We start from the raw sequence: 14,709 nt of genomic DNA, 5'->3' as shown, positions 1-14,709 counted from the left end.
ATAAAAAGAAGAGAGAGAACAAAAAAGAAGGAGGATCGTTGCTTCTGTGAGAAACTTGAGAAACGTTTCTACGAGTAAATTAGACAGGTATCATTTATCCAATAGTACACATATTAAAAAAAAAAAGTGTAGTAAAAATATATTTTTTTAGTTTTCTGAGAAACGTATCATCGTTCCTCCATTAAAGATGGTCTAAAGGCACAATGTTTTTGTTGTCATTTAATAAATAATATATAATGATAAAGGCACGAATGGGGTGTATTCAACTTGACATTTTAAGTGATTTGTGTAAAATTTGCAAATTCTATGTTATTCAATCATAAATTTTAAAAACTCGATTATAATCTATTGTTATTGAACTAATGATTTAAAAATCAACTTTAGAATCCACTGTTCTTAAACTGATGATTTAAAAATTTACTTTAAAATCCACATTTATTCAAAACAGTTTGTGCATTTGGATTTTAATGATTTTTAGGGATTTTGAAGGATTTGATACTAAGCTATCAATATAAAGGCGCTCAGTCACAACATTAGAAGTCAGATTCGTTAGGCCTAAACATTTAGAGTATATTTTTTTGAGGATAAGGTTTAATATTTTTATAGTTTTGGGTTTAATTTTTAAAATTTTCAGAAATAGCACTACTTACATAATTTTAATATTTTAAGAATTTTTTGAGTTTGGGTTATCTACTTTACATTTAGAGTATGTTTTAAAGGGGGTAAGGTTTAGCATTTAGAGTTTCAGGTTTAATTTCGAAAGTTTAATTTTGATCTACAATAAAACCTCTATAAATTAATAATGTTGGGACCAAGACATTTTATTAATTTATAGTGATATTAATTTATCTATAAATTAATAATTATTATTTTATAATGTAAATTAATAATTATTAATTTATAGGTATATTTTTAATTGTTTAATTTTTAAAAAAATAAATTGAGACAATTGTTGCAAAATAAAATTAGAATTTTGGATGTTGTAATTTTTATAGTATTAGAATTGAATTTGAAATAATTAAAAAATATTATTGACAACGAATTACAAATATTATAGACAAATTCACTTATATACATGACATAAATATTCAAATATATGAATAAGAATATCCATTATCGTATTTTAATAGTTTATCAAACTATCAAAATGTAAATGATGCATATTTAGAAAGTGAAAACTTTAAAAAGTTTTAGCTGATTTATGAAATGTTATAGAATATGGGTTCGAGTATATGGTTTCTCCCAAGGGATGATCGGTTCGAGTTCTAACATAAATTTGTTTTTGGCAAGCTGTTAACGTTGACTTAACTTCTCCGTCAGATAATTTGAAGATGTGTTTATTTTGGTAAAGTCAATAATAATTAACGATCTAATTGGAAAGTCAACTAAAGTTAGCTAATATTTCACTTCAAATAAAGTTTATGCTTTTTTCAATATTTTTGATAAGTTCAGGATTTTTATGACATTTTTCTTAATATAGTTTTACTGCATCCATGTTTTCTATTTTCCAAAAACAGAATTACTATTCTAATAGAACCCAAAAGAAAAAGCTGATCAAAATCTTCTAAAAAATAAAATAAAATTAAAGGTACATTATTTGTATAAAACTCAAACTCAACAAAAAACCGAAAACTATACCATACCAAATCATAAATGATATCTTTCGTTTTCAACATTTAAATCAATTATCAATCCCTATAACCAAAATATTATCACAAAACGTATAAATAATGATTTTAATATCAAAATAAATCGTAAATACCATCTCTCAACGTAACCTTATTCCTCAAGATGGCTAGAGTTTACTTTGGGCTTTTGTAGACATACGACTTGGCGAGATGGACAATGAAAACGAAGGAGATGGAGCTGAGACAAGCAAGTAGCCAATAGAAGTAATCAAGATGTGCTTGGTTCAGGTTATTATCGAACCAGCTCGCTTGACCGGACTGGCTTGTGGCTTTCTCGATGACCGATACCATGAAACTACTCAGGAAGTTTCCTATGCCTATTATGCTTAGGTATAGAGCCAGTCCCATGCTCCTAAGCTCGACCGGGATCTGTCCATAGAAAAACTCTTGTAATCCAACCATAGTGAAAACGTCAGACACTCCAAAGAGAACGTATTGTGGAATGAGCCAGCAAACACTCATTGGGACCGTGGCGTCAGGCGAGTCAACTAGCCCGTGGTCTCGAGCGACCTTGAGTCTTTTCATCTCGACCAAAGCAGCTGTCACCATTGAAATAATTGAGAGGAAAATGCCGGTGGAAATTCTCTGAAGCGTTGTGATTCCTGCTGGTTTATGAGTGAATGATCGTACAATTGGGACGAATAAACGGTCATAGATTGGGATGAAGAAGATAATTCCTAGGCTTATGAAGCATTGGAGTGTAGCAGCAGGGACTATGAGTGTTGATGAGATTGATCTGTCCATTGTAGATCCTTGCTTTGTGAAGAAAGTAGGAGATTGCCCATACACAATGCCAAACACTAAACTACACATCCATATTGGAATGAGACTCAACACAGCTTTTGCTTCCTCAACTTCATGTGAACCGCACGAAATTACCGCTCTATCCAAGAATCTGCATTTGCAAAAAGATTATATTCATTTTTATTATCTTTCAACATGTGAGGCAAGTAACTCACAAATTAAATACAAAAACCCGAAGCTGTGAGAGTTTTTCGAAGATACATATAGTTTTTTAACTTTATTTTCTAGTTCTTTGTAAAATGTAAATTTAAACACTTTTGCTGTGGTACGTATAACGTATGAAATTGAAAAGAGGAAGTTGAATAAAATTTAAAGGATAAGCTGTATAAATAAATAAATATATGCTCGAGCATTTATAGTAAACAAACTAGATAAAAGTGAAAAGGAAAAAAAAATGTTAAAACATGCCACATGAGACGAATAAATATTTAATTTATAGATTGAAAAAGTTTCAACCTTTTTAGTTCGATGATTTATTTTGTCTATGCATTTATATACTATTTAAAGAAAAAGGAGTATTATATTAGGTTTACGGTTTAACTAAGTTTAGATAAGCATATTGACATTAAAAAATACGCAAACCACAGTGTACCAAAGAAACGAAAAAACAAATCAACACACGTATAAACCTAGTATTACCTGAATTTGTTCGAAGTTTTTTCGTTAGGCAGAAGAAGGCTAGTCTCATCAGAAGGAGTTTGTCGTCGGTTTTTGGCTGCAGCTATTAAAACACGGCCAATTCTAACGAAAGGGTTATTATGTTTTTGCCCTTGTCTTTTTTCTCCTTTAGTGTTGAAGCGGTAAGTTTTGATTCCAAGTAAGAACAAGAACAGAGAAAGCATCATGGAGAGACATGGAATCCCATATCCTAAAGCCCAACTTAGATTTTCTTGGACATAATTGATGACCAACCGAGTGGTGAATATACCGGTTGATATCGCAAAATACAACCAGTTAAAGTAAGAGCTCTTGGCTTTGGACTCTATAGGGTCTTGTTCGTCAAACTGATCTGCTCCGAAAGTTCTTAGACATACCTTGAAGCCTCCTTCCCCTAACGCAATCAGATAAAGAGCACAAAAGAAGACTCCTACTTTGACCTGAGAAACGCACGAAACATGTGTTTCTTGATCTCCACAGATATCAGGAATCGTCGCTGAATACGTAAGCAGCCCAAGTCCCTAACATTCAAGATCACACAAAATACAAATATTTGAGATTTTCAAGAATTGTGAGACGATCCGAGCTCAAGAATGAACTAGAAAAAGCTTTTGAGTTAAATTATTACCATTATGTAGAAAGAGGAGGTTACGAGGATGGTACGGAAACGTCCGAGAAACGAGTCGGCGATAGAACCCCATACGAGAGGCAAAAAAGCTGCTGTTCCGAGCCAGAGGTTAACGTTTGACGCAGCAACCGCCGTTGACTCTTGTAGCGGCCCCGTGAAGTAGGTCATCAGATTTGAAGCTACCCCGAAGTAGGCGAATTTCTCCGCCATAAAATTAAGTTATATATATAGTACATAAAATTAACCAAAACTAGTGTTCATATGATATTGTTTAGCACGTGAGTCACGACGATCTAGAACTTTATATTGATTGGTCCATTGATAAATGCGACGCTATAAACTTCTTAGGTGTCAGGGAATGACACACCATATCGAAGTGGTTGGGAACGAGGAGAAATTTGCACAATAGAGTGGTTATTATAATTAATTAAAATAAATGGAAGATTTTTATTTTTTTTGGTCAACAATATATAGGAAGATTAGATTTCAGATATGATGATGATTACGGCCGATAGCCGTGCATGCCTGTCATGGAGTTCACATTAACCAAAATCAGAATGACCAAAATATACTCTAGGCTTTTCATATTATATAACCTGCCAGCGTTTTCCACGTGAGTCACGACGAAAACGCTATTTGGTCAATTAATTGATTAAGCTAATAGCGACTAGACGCTAGAAAAGTCTACGGTTACAGGATTCGCGTAGATGAAGTGGTTGGGGAGGAGCTAGGGATAGTTGTCAAAATTATTAGATTTGAGAGGTCCGATCCGATCTCCAGTTGTTTAATGCATCCTATATTCAAGATTTTCTAGCAGACGCCAGATGAATGATTGATTGTACTCTTCTCATTTATATTATTTTTGTAGAAATTTGAAAACTACATTTTCTTTGACTAACACCATCTTTATAGGGAGAACACCAAGAGTATTCTAAGCTCAAAAAATTAGTAAAATAATGAATAGTAGTTTAAGAATAATTTTTTTGATTTTGAATAAGAACTGATTTAAGCTCAGTTCTTATTGGTCGTGGCTTCACGTGATTGGCCGAAATTTTTTGCAAAGAAAGAAAAAATAAAATGTTTGTATGTTTAATTAATTAAGTAATATGTTTGTGTGTTTAATTAAATAAAATGTTTGTGTGTTTACTTAATTAAGTAATATGTTTGTTTAGTTTTTTTTTTAATTTTATTTACAATGTTTTTTTGTTTCATAAAAATTTGGTATTGTATTTTGAATTTTAGTAAAAATTTTATAAGTTTGCAATTTAAATGTTATTTTATAAGTTTTTATAATTGTAATATATTTAAGAATATTATATTATTAAATCTTATGATCTTAAACATGTTCTTCCAATAATTAACTTCTTAACAAAAGAGCTTAACTAATGATATTATATTATTTTCATAATATTTTTATTTTAAGAATACCCAAAATAGTTCTCCCTACAAAAATACTTTGCCTAAAGCAAATCATTTTTTTTCCTTTTCTTTTCGCTATTGACAAAAATGAGTAAATCATCTAGTTTGTTTGTAGCGGCGACAAGAAAAATCAAAAAAGTTAAATTTCTTATTTGTACAGCTACAGTATATACAAAGAATTTCTATATCGATTTAAAAGAAAATCAAATTCATCAATTTAAAACTTATTAAGTCATTATTGTAATAAACTTTTTTTTTAATAGTTAAGTACCTTTTTGACCTTTTTGATTGTTAAGTAAGATATATTTTATAATAAATTTAAAAATATATGTCGACGGACTGACGATGATGGAGGCAGACACGTCTCATCATTCATCACGATGCCATGTGTGGGTTAATTAATATGTCACACAGCGTAATTAAGAGCTGTATCGCAGTTAATACTTTTAGGTCCAGGGCGCCGGATAACGTTGCATGGGAGAGTTGTGTGAGATAAACATTTTTTTTGGGCAAGCTTTATCCGAGATAATTAAAGGAAACACTGTGTCAAAGCATTACTGAAAATTTAACTTCAAAGCATTTGTAATTGCTCTTTTATTTGCTTTGATAAACTTTGTCAAAGCATTGTTAATTAATTGCTCTTTTATTGCCTTTTAGTTGAGTTCACTTATAATATGATACTCCCTCCGTTCTAGTTTAACTGTCGTTTAAGATTTTTGCAAACTATTAAATTTTATGTTTTGCCCTTTATTAATATATTTTATAATTTTTTCATTGGTTGAAACTTTAAAACAGTAGGGATAAAATTGAAATATTCATCAAACATCTGCATTAAAAATCTAAAACGACAACTAATATGAAACAAAAATTAAATCTTAGAACGACAGCTAAATTAGAACGGATGGAGTACTAAGTAAGAAACACTGGTTCCATTATTATTTTTGATATTTTTAAATAACAGTTTAGTATAGTTATGAAGTATCTTTACAAAATTTTAAAAATCAATTTAGAATTATCTAAATGTTATTTATCTAAAATTATTTATAGTTATCCGAGATATTGGAACATGAATTCAATTATTTTCTGACACTGATTTGTATTATTTGATTTATTTAAAAAAAAAAAAAATTTGACGTGTAAGTTTTAGAATAGTTGACTTTTGTAGTGTGTAATATTTGGAACTTTTTCCATATATAGTTAGTATGCCGATGTGGACTTATTTAGTCATGAAGCCATATCAGAAATGGAAAAAGCTTTTTTCTTTGGACAAAGACTACAAATGGAAAAAACAATTCAGTGTTTTTTAATAAAGCAAGAAAACCATTTACACCTAGATACCGAATATGCTATCACAATTCTCAAAAGCAAATTCAGTTAAAGAAGACTGATGAGTGATGACTATATGACGTTTTTAGAAGTGTTTGGTCTATTGTAGACATACGACTTAGCGAACCACAAGTAGGAGGCTAAACCAGTGGAGCTAAGACAAGCGAGTAGCCAGTAGAAATAATCTAGATGAGCCTGGTTTAAGTCGTTATCGAACCAACTCGTTTGACCAGATTGGCTCGTGACTTTGTCAATGATTGATATCATGAAGCTGCTTAAAAAATTGCCGACCCCGTATATGCTTAGATTTAGAGCCATGCCAACACTTCTAAGCTCACTAGGGACTTGGTCGTAGAAGAACTCTTGCAAACCCACCATAGTGAACACGTCTGCGGCTCCAAAGATAACGTATTGCGGAACCAACCACCACACACTCATCAGTATTTTGACATCATCCCGAGCGGTCTGGAGCCTTTGAGTCTCAACCAAGGCGGCTACTACTATAGCAAGAATGGAGAGGAAGATCCCTGTGCCAATCCTTTGAAGCATTGTGATTCCTGATGGGTTCTGAGTGAAAGATCTTGCCACCGGGACGAGTAGACGGTCGTAAAGTGGGATGAAAATGACCATTGTTAGGCTTATGAAACATTGGAGTGTAGCTGCAGGGACTAAGAGTCCTGGTAATATTGACCTGTCCATTTTGGCTCCTTGCTTTGTGAAGAAAGTATGGGACTGTGCACATATAACAGCGTAGACTAAGCAAGTCATCCATATGGGAACAAGCTTAAGCACTGCTTTGGCATCTTCGATTTCAGCCAAACTACACGAAATCGCTGCCTTGTCGAGGAATCTGCCATAGTAGTAACATATACATTCAGAGAAACCAAGATGGTATAAGCACAAATGTAGCCTTAAAGACTATAAAGAAAGCGAACAGTTCTCTGTAGTGTTACCTGAATTGCTTGGAACTCTGGTCAGCAAGGAGAAGGAAGGTTTCGTTCGGGTTATAAAGATCTAAAGTTTGTTGTCCTCTGTTCTTTAAAGCCTCAATGAAAACATGAATGATTCTAGCAAAAGGGTTCTTCTTTCCTACTCTTGTAGTGTTATAGCGGTAACTCTTAGTTCCAATGAGGAAGAGAAACAGAGAAAGTAGCATGAAAACACTTGGAATACCAAAACCTAAGAACCAATTTAGGTACTCTTGAATGTAGCTAGAGACCAAACGAGTGCTCAATATGCTAACACAACTTCCAAACATCAACCAGTTAAAGTAAGAACTCTTGGCTTTTGCCTCTTTTACATCATTTCCATCCAACTGATCAGCTCCAAATACCTTAATACACGGTTTGTAACCGCCTTGTCCTATTGCTATAAGATACAGAGAACAGAAAAAGAGAATTACTCGGAACTGATTTGAATCTTTGGTGTTTGAAGTAGTCATGGCTGAAAAAGACAGCAACCCAAGTCCCTGTTTGTTTCATGATCAAAACCATCTTAAGAAACAAATAATGAATGACAGATTCTAAAAAAGTTGTTTGAGAGGAAATGGTTATATATATATATATATATATATCATACCAAGATATAGAGAGAAGACGAGATCACAATGGTACGAAAACGTCCGAGGAACGAGTCAGCAATAAAGCCCCAGAGAAGAGGCAAAAACGACACCGTTCCAGTCCATGCGTTGACATTGGCCGCAGCTGCAGCTGTTGACTCCCCCAATGGTCCCGTCAAGTACGTTATCAGGTTCGACGATATACCGCAAAAGGCAAACTGCTCCGCCATTTCAACACCTTTATACAAACAAACAAAACGGATTAGTCTCTAGGATAAGAGTTTAGCAAAGCTAATTTGGTGTAATCAGACTTAATTTACTAACCGATGATAAGCCTAGCCGATTTCCATCCTCCAGAGGATGATCTGCCGGCTGTTTTGTCCATGGAACTCTCAGTGTTGACCTGATGAAGAGTACCTTCAAGCTCATCGCAGGCGATCACCATTTGTCTTTTACAAATTAAAGTTGTCTTTTATGTACAAGAAGATATATAATTGAGTAAGTAGTATATGTCTTTTGTTATATTGAATTTAAATATTAGAAAGTGGCAGGACTTTGTAGTAGTAGGTGGTGCTCTGGTCATTGTTATATTTATTTGGTTCCATTTAAAAGTTCAAGTGTTTATAGATATTTCAATTTATCTGGTTCAAGATATTTTTAAAACATGTGTTACTCAATCCAAGTAGGCACCATTCGATGAAATATATGTTTAAAGAACGACTTTTCAAATTATAAAATTAATTTTATTATAAAAAAAAATCAAACTAATTAACATCAATTTATCGATTTGATTATCATCAATTTCTCTAGTTTGACTGTAGTTATTATTATTTTTCATTTGATATACTTTTATAGGGCAACATAACATTATCATAGAATGATTATTATGTTTTACATGACTAATTTTTCTAAACTAGTTGTATTCAATAAAAGTAACTCCAGCATTGGCTTTGTTTATCCTTATTTGCTTGGTTGTGAAGTTAATTTCAGAAATACAATAATTAAGACTAGTTTAAATGGCAGAACAGAGAAAACAATGCTTTAGAAGGTGTTTGGTCTGTTGTAGACATATGCCTTGGCGAACCACATGTAGGAGGCGAAACCAATAAAGCTAAAACAAGCTAGTAGCCAGTAGAAGTAATCTAAATGAGCTTTGTTCAGGTCGTTATCGAACCAGCTCGTTTGACCAGACTGGCTCGTGATTTTATCAATAACTGATACCATGATGCTGCTTAGAATGTTTCCTGCCCCGTATATGCTTAGGTTTAGAGCCATACCAACGCTCCTAAGCTCACAAGGGACTTGGTCGTAGAAGAACTCTTGCAAACCCACCATTGTGAACACGTCCGCGACTCCATAAATAACGTATTGTGGAACGAGCCACAACACGCTCATCAACATTAGTTCATCGTCCCGAGCAGTTTGGAGCCTTTTGGTCTCGACCAAGGCGGCTATTACTATAGCAAGATTGGAGAGAAATATCCCTGTGCCAATCCTTTGTAGCATTGTGATTCCTGATGGGTTTTGAGTGATGGACCTTGCGAACGGGACGAGTAAACGGTCGTAGATTGGGATGAAAACGCCTATTGCGATGTTTATGAAACTTTGAAGTGTAGCTGCAGGGACTAAGAGTCCTGGTGAGATTGACCTGTTCATTGTGGCTCCTTGCTTTGTAAAGAATGTAGGGGCTTGTGCATATACAATGGCGTAGACTACACAACTTGTCCATATTGGAATAAGCCTAAGAACCGCCTTTGCTTCTTCGATTTCAGCCATTTCACATGAAACAGCTGCCTTGTCAAGGAATCTGCATAGTATCCAAGAGAAAGAAACTATAAACTTTTTCTTTCTTATAACTTTTCACATCTCTGTTAATTATGTTACCTAAACTGTTTGGAACTTTGGTGAGCTTGGAGAAGGAGAGTCTCGTTCGCGTCAGCCATATCATCGAAATCAGGTTGTCTTCTGTTCTTTAAAGCCTCCATGAAAACACGACTGATTCTAGAGAAAGGGTTTTTCTTTCCTCCTCTCTCAGTACTAAAACGGTAAGAGGTAGTTCCAAGGAGGAAGAGAGACAGAGCAAGCAACATGGAAACACTTGTGATACCAAAACCTATTGACCAGCTTAAGTTCTCTTGAATGTAGGCAGAGACCAAACGAGTCGTCAATATGCTAGTACAGTTTCCAAAGAACATCCAGTTGAAGAACGAACTCTTGGCTTTTCTCTCTCTTAGATCGTTACCATCAAACTGATCAGCCCCAAATACTTTAATACACGGTTTGTAACCGCCTAGTCCTATTGCTACAAGATACAGAGAGCAGAAGAAGAATGTCACTTGGAACTGATTCGTCGAATCTTTGTTGTTTGAAGGAGTCATGGCTGAAAAAGACAGCAACCCAAGTCCCTGTTTGTTTTGTTTCATTATAATTATTCATCAAAATCTCTAGTAATAGAAATGTTTTGAGAGGAGAGTATTTTTTATATACCAAGATATATAGAGAAGATGCGATGACAATGGTGCGGAAACGACCAAGAAACGAGTCAGCGATAAAGCCTCCAAGTAGCGGCATAAACGAAACCGTTCCAATCCAAGCATTAACATTTGCTGCTGCTGTAGCTGTTGACTCACCTAATGGTCCGGTCAAATACATTATTAGGTTTGACGATATCCCGAAGTAAGCGAATCGCTCCGCCATCTCCACACCTACAAAAATATTGTAAACAAAAAAAACAAAGAGAATTATCAAATATTATATGGTGACTGTGAGTGTGTGAGTAAAAGGAACTCAGCTGTGCTTACTTACCGATGATGAGCCTCGCGGATCTCCATCCACCAATGTTATTTCCTCGGTTATTAAGAGAACCCTCAGTGGTACTTCCGAGCTCATCTTCAGTGGAGGAGCCGGTGATAGCCATTGTATATGGGATTGATTGGTTCTGATAATATTAAAATATATGTTAATTATTGTAGGAATTATGTTAGTTTGTTTTATTCCTTTCTTTTCAAAAGTTTAAAGACAAGAAAGCTCACACGCCTCACGTTATATGTCTTTCGTTCATGGCCACAAAAATATATCTCTTTTTTAGAAATATCTTATGTTACTTACTACAGGTATATCTGGTATTTATTCCAAAGACAGAGCCGGCTCTAGCATTGAATAGGGCTACAAACAGAGAAATAGTTACAAATGGCATTTATATAGAAACTACACTCCGTCCACACGACGATAGATGTACGACCTGGAAATGAATAGGAACGTAAAGAACCCAACGGCGCTAACAACGGCAAGTAACCAATAGAAGTAATCGAGATGGGCTCTGTTCAGATTACTATTGAACCAGCTGTCTCCAGCGTCTCTTCCAGTGGTTAAGTCGATCAGAGAGATGAGTAAGCTGCTCAATAAGCTTCCCACGCCGAACGCACTTAAGTAAAGAGCCATACCGATACTTCTCATCTCAGTGGGGACTTGGCTGTAGAAGAACTCTTGCATTCCCACTAAAGTGTGCACGTCGGCTAATCCCAGCAATATATACTGAGGGAATAACCACCAGATCGATTTTGGAACAGTTGTGTTCGGTTGGTCTATAAGTCCGTGTTCTTTTGCAGTCTTGAGCCGTTTTGACTCAACCAGAGCTGCAACCACCATAGTGAGAGTCGCTAGTACCATTCCAGTTCCAATTCTTTTGAGTGTTGTGATGCCACGAGGGTCTTTGGTTATTGTCTTTCCCATTGGGACCAAAACACGGTCGTAGATGGGGACAAAGACTATAATTGATAAGCTGATAAGGGCTTGAAGAGAAGCAGGTGGGATCTCTACACCTGGAAACATTGTTCTTTCCATAGTGACACCTTGCTTTGTGAAGAAAGTCATGTACTGTGCGTATGGTATGGCGTAAGACAGAGTTGTAAGCCATACTGGAATAAGCCTAATAAGAGCTGTGGCATCTTCTACATCTCCAGACTTGCATGCAACTTCTCCATCAAGGCAATCATTGGGAACAAGCAATGCTTTGTTGAGACAACTGTCACAAGAAAGTGTATTTAAATTCATAAATCAAGCAAGTATGCAACAAGTAACACTTATGATTGCTATATGTCAAACATACCTCAGCTCCTCTGGAGAATCTTGAGATGGATTTGCCTCAAGCTCAGCTTTGCACAATTCCGAAGAACTCAAGCTTTGGTTCTTGAAAGCTACAAAGAAGACTCTACCTATCCTTGTAAAAGGGTTGGCTTCTTCTTCTTGTCTTCTTTTACTGTACCTATAACTTCTTCTCCCGAACACGAAAAGAGCAAGAGAGATCACCATGAACACACATGGGATTCCAAATCCAAGCGCCCAGCTAACGTATTCCTGGATGTAAACAACCACTAAAATCGCCAGGCTGATTCCTGCACATATAGTAAGAAACCACCAATTGAAGAAAGAGCTTCTGTCACTGTACTCTTGGAGGTTCTTCTCATCGAACTGGTCAGCACCAAAAGCCTGAACACAAGGCTTGTGACCACTTTGTCCAATAGCCACCAAATACAGAGAAAAGAAGAAGAATGCATTGACAAAAGACGATGGTGAAGAGGTCACTTCAGTAGTGTTGGGAATCATAAACGCAGATAAAGTCAGAAATGCTAGTCCCTGTCATCAAAATCCAAATTATGCTCAAGTCAGTTCCTACTTCTAATATGATCGACAAAATCGAAAAAGAAGAGACAGAACAAAGACGAACCAGTACGTAGACAAGAGAAGCAATGATAATTGTTCGGTACCGACCAAGAAAAGCGTCAGCGACAAAAGCTCCAAGAACAGGAAGAATAGTGGAAATACCCGACCAAGCGTTGACATTAGCAGCGGCGACAGCCGTAGATTGACAAAGTGGTCCAGTCAAGTAACTTATTAGGTTTGATCCGATCCCATAGTGCGCAAACCTCTCCGCCACCTCCACACCTGCACCAAAAAAAAAATGTCCTCAAGAGAGATTCAAAAAAGGAGGTCTAAAAAAAATTGTGAAACAGAGCAGCTCGTGATTATAATGATGGAGCTTACCGATTATGAACCATGCAGCTCTCCATCTACCGGTCTTGGATCTTCTAGCGTCGAATCCACGGTGGTCAACGGCGTCGATCACGCATTCTTTTCCAGAACTAGCCATTTGGAGAGAGACTAGAAATAAGAACTTTTTTGTAACGCCTAACAATTTACAAAATATCAAAATACATTTGATATATATATATATATATTCCAATACTATAACACTTGGACTGCAGAATTTGAATTTTCTTGTCTCTTTTTGTATGAGTCTTTATTTCTATTTTATTCTGTATACATAGTTTCTGTATGAGACATGTGTTCCGAATGTCTTTTAAAATTCATGAATAAGCCTAATAAGAGCTGTGGCGTCTTCGACATCTCTAGACTTGCATGCGCTTTCTCCATCATTGGGAACAAGCAATGCTTTGTTGAGAAACCTGTGACAAGATAATGGATTATAACCTCATAATCATTACAAACAAAGCCTAACGTATATATTGAAACATACCTCAGCTTCTTTGGAGATCTTTGAGATGGATTTGCCTCCAACTCAACTCTGCACAATTCCGAAGAACTCAATCTTTGGTTCTTGAATGCTACAAAGAAGACTCTAGCTATCCTTGTAAAAGGGTTGGTTTCCTCATCTCCATGTCCCTAACACAGACTGGTCACCACAAAAAGAGTCTTTCTCATCAAACTGGTCACCACAAAAAGAGTCTTTCTCATCAAACTGGTCACCACAAAAAGCCTGAACACAAGGCTTGTGTCCACTTTGTCCAATAGCCACCAAATACAGAGAGAAGAAGAAGAGCGCATTGAGTAAAGAAGGAGATCACTTCAGAAGTATTTGGAATCAGAAACGCAGATAAAGTCAGAAATGCCAATCCCTGACACCAAATTCAAACTCTTTCTCAATCTCCTTGTTGAAGAACAAGTAAAACCCAAAACCCCATCATAAAGATTCGATTTTTTTTTTTTTTGGTATCAAAGATTCGATTTTTTATAAATCAGATCGAAAGAGAATGAGACGAACCAGAACGTAGATAAGAGAAGCGACGATAATTGTTCGATACCGACCTAGAAAAGCTCCAAGAAGAGTAGCGATTCCAGACCAAGCGTTGACATTAGCGGCGGCCGCTGCCGTGGATTGACCAAGTGGTCCGGTCAAATAGCTAATTAGGTTTGATGGCTCTCCATCTACAAGTGTTAGATCTTCTGGCGGCGAGTCCACGGCGGTCAACGGCGTCGGTGAATTATTCTTCTTTGAGATGACAAGTTTCTCTTAGAAGTCGGCATTTACTTCCTTGTCTCCAACGAAAGAGACAACGAACGAGGTACTGATTTGAGCTGTTCACCTTTGAAATTTAATTTCTCTGTCCTTTACTTTTTTTTGTTTTATTTTTAATTAGTAACTGTAGTATAGTACTTTTCACATGTGAATTTTTAAAGATCTAGTGACAGCACTCAGCAGCCACAGTATATAAAATGAATTGATGTGATAATTGGAGAAAAAATAGTAATTATATGTACATGAATAAAGAAGGATTCACAATCTTGAAGTTGAAACATCTCTTTTAGTTGCTCATAGAAACCATCTAGGA

General features: G+C 35.7%; 4 protein-coding genes across 8 annotated transcripts; all 4 read right to left on the bottom strand.

The window, feature by feature from the left end:
- Window positions 1-1,551: 1,551 nt before the first annotated feature.
- Window positions 1,552-4,184, bottom strand: LOC104712804 (protein NRT1/ PTR FAMILY 5.12). The gene is made up of 3 exons (XM_010429775.3): window positions 3,778-4,184; window positions 3,132-3,670; window positions 1,552-2,583 (listed from the first exon to the last, which is right to left on the bottom strand). Exons 1-3 carry the CDS (start codon window positions 3,985-3,987, stop codon window positions 1,803-1,805), a joined length of 1,530 nt encoding a protein of 509 aa, XP_010428077.2. The 5' UTR covers window positions 3,988-4,184; the 3' UTR covers window positions 1,552-1,802.
- A 2,247-nt stretch (window positions 4,185-6,431) lies between these two features.
- On the bottom strand, window positions 6,432-8,934 carry LOC104712803 (protein NRT1/ PTR FAMILY 5.11-like). Its single transcript, XM_010429774.3, has 4 exons — window positions 8,405-8,934; window positions 8,101-8,318; window positions 7,476-7,990; window positions 6,432-7,372 (listed from the first exon to the last, which is right to left on the bottom strand). Exons 1-4 carry the CDS (start codon window positions 8,523-8,525, stop codon window positions 6,595-6,597), a joined length of 1,632 nt encoding a protein of 543 aa, XP_010428076.2. The 5' UTR covers window positions 8,526-8,934; the 3' UTR covers window positions 6,432-6,594.
- A 130-nt stretch (window positions 8,935-9,064) lies between these two features.
- On the bottom strand, window positions 9,065-11,119 carry LOC104712801 (protein NRT1/ PTR FAMILY 5.11). Of its 2 annotated transcripts, none has more exons than XM_010429773.3 (4): window positions 10,886-11,119; window positions 10,568-10,785; window positions 9,965-10,485; window positions 9,065-9,887 (listed from the first exon to the last, which is right to left on the bottom strand). In XM_010429773.3, the coding sequence occupies exons 1-4, from the start codon at window positions 10,995-10,997 to the stop codon at window positions 9,122-9,124; spliced, it is 1,617 nt and encodes a 538-aa protein (XP_010428075.1). In that variant the 5' UTR covers window positions 10,998-11,119; the 3' UTR covers window positions 9,065-9,121. The 2 variants fall into 2 exon arrangements, with proteins under 2 accessions (XP_010428075.1, XP_019084972.1); XM_019229427.2 differs by having other exon boundaries at window positions 9,965-10,460; window positions 10,886-11,062.
- A 21-nt stretch (window positions 11,120-11,140) lies between these two features.
- Window positions 11,141-14,561, bottom strand: LOC104712797 (protein NRT1/ PTR FAMILY 5.13-like). 4 transcript variants are annotated; one of them, XM_010429770.3, is made up of 6 exons: window positions 14,142-14,561; window positions 13,617-13,995; window positions 13,124-13,545; window positions 12,807-13,024; window positions 12,189-12,715; window positions 11,141-12,104 (listed from the first exon to the last, which is right to left on the bottom strand). In XM_010429770.3, the coding sequence occupies exons 3-6, from the start codon at window positions 13,227-13,229 to the stop codon at window positions 11,288-11,290; spliced, it is 1,668 nt and encodes a 555-aa protein (XP_010428072.2). In that variant the 5' UTR covers window positions 13,230-13,545; window positions 13,617-13,995; window positions 14,142-14,561; the 3' UTR covers window positions 11,141-11,287. The 4 variants fall into 4 exon arrangements, with proteins under 4 accessions (XP_010428072.2, XP_087320712.1, XP_087320711.1 ...); XM_087464586.1 differs by having other exon boundaries at window positions 13,617-13,772; window positions 14,142-14,490; XM_087464585.1 differs by having other exon boundaries at window positions 14,186-14,461.
- Window positions 14,562-14,709: the final 148 nt, after the last annotated feature.

The sequence above is a fragment of the Camelina sativa genome, chromosome 9 (assembly GCF_030686135.1).
Source record: "Camelina sativa cultivar CO46 ecotype springtype chromosome 9, ASM3068613v1".
NCBI lineage: Eukaryota > Viridiplantae > Streptophyta > Magnoliopsida > Brassicales > Brassicaceae > Camelina > Camelina sativa.
Note: the sequence above shows the minus strand (reverse complement) of the source record. Positions and strands in the feature narration are given on the sequence as shown.

Bases quoted from the DNA above. Each gene is read 5' to 3' on its own strand.
- LOC104712797 (XM_010429770.3), bottom strand. From the start codon at position 13,229: ATGGCTAGTTCTGGAAAAGAATGCGTGATCGACGCCGTTGACCACCGT. The intron at 13,025-13,123 runs GTAAGCTCCATC...TTTTTGGTGCAG, and splicing joins AGCTGCATGGTTCATAATCG to GTGTGGAGGTGGCGGAGAGG. The intron at 12,716-12,806 runs GTTCGTCTTTGT...TTTTGATGACAG, and splicing joins CTTCTCTTGTCTACGTACTG to GGACTAGCATTTCTGACTTT.
- LOC104712803 (XM_010429774.3), bottom strand. From the start codon at position 8,525: ATGGTGATCGCCTGCGATGAGCTTGAAGGTACTCTTCATCAGGTCAAC. The intron at 8,319-8,404 runs GTTAGTAAATTA...GTTTGTATAAAG, and splicing joins ATCGGCTAGGCTTATCATCG to GTGTTGAAATGGCGGAGCAG. The intron at 7,991-8,100 runs GTATGATATATA...TGAAACAAACAG, and splicing joins CGTCTTCTCTCTATATCTTG to GGACTTGGGTTGCTGTCTTT.
- LOC104712801 (XM_010429773.3), bottom strand. From the start codon at position 10,997: ATGGCTATCACCGGCTCCTCCACTGAAGATGAGCTCGGAAGTACCACT. The intron at 10,786-10,885 runs GTAAGTAAGCAC...ATATTTTTGTAG, and splicing joins ATCCGCGAGGCTCATCATCG to GTGTGGAGATGGCGGAGCGA. The intron at 10,486-10,567 runs GTATATAAAAAA...CAAAACAAACAG, and splicing joins CATCTTCTCTATATATCTTG to GGACTTGGGTTGCTGTCTTT.
- LOC104712804 (XM_010429775.3), bottom strand. From the start codon at position 3,987: ATGGCGGAGAAATTCGCCTACTTCGGGGTAGCTTCAAATCTGATGACC. The intron at 3,671-3,777 runs GTAATAATTTAA...CTTGAATGTTAG, and splicing joins CCTCCTCTTTCTACATAATG to GGACTTGGGCTGCTTACGTA. The intron at 2,584-3,131 runs GTAATACTAGGT...TTGCAAATGCAG, and splicing joins AAAACTTCGAACAAATTCAG to ATTCTTGGATAGAGCGGTAA.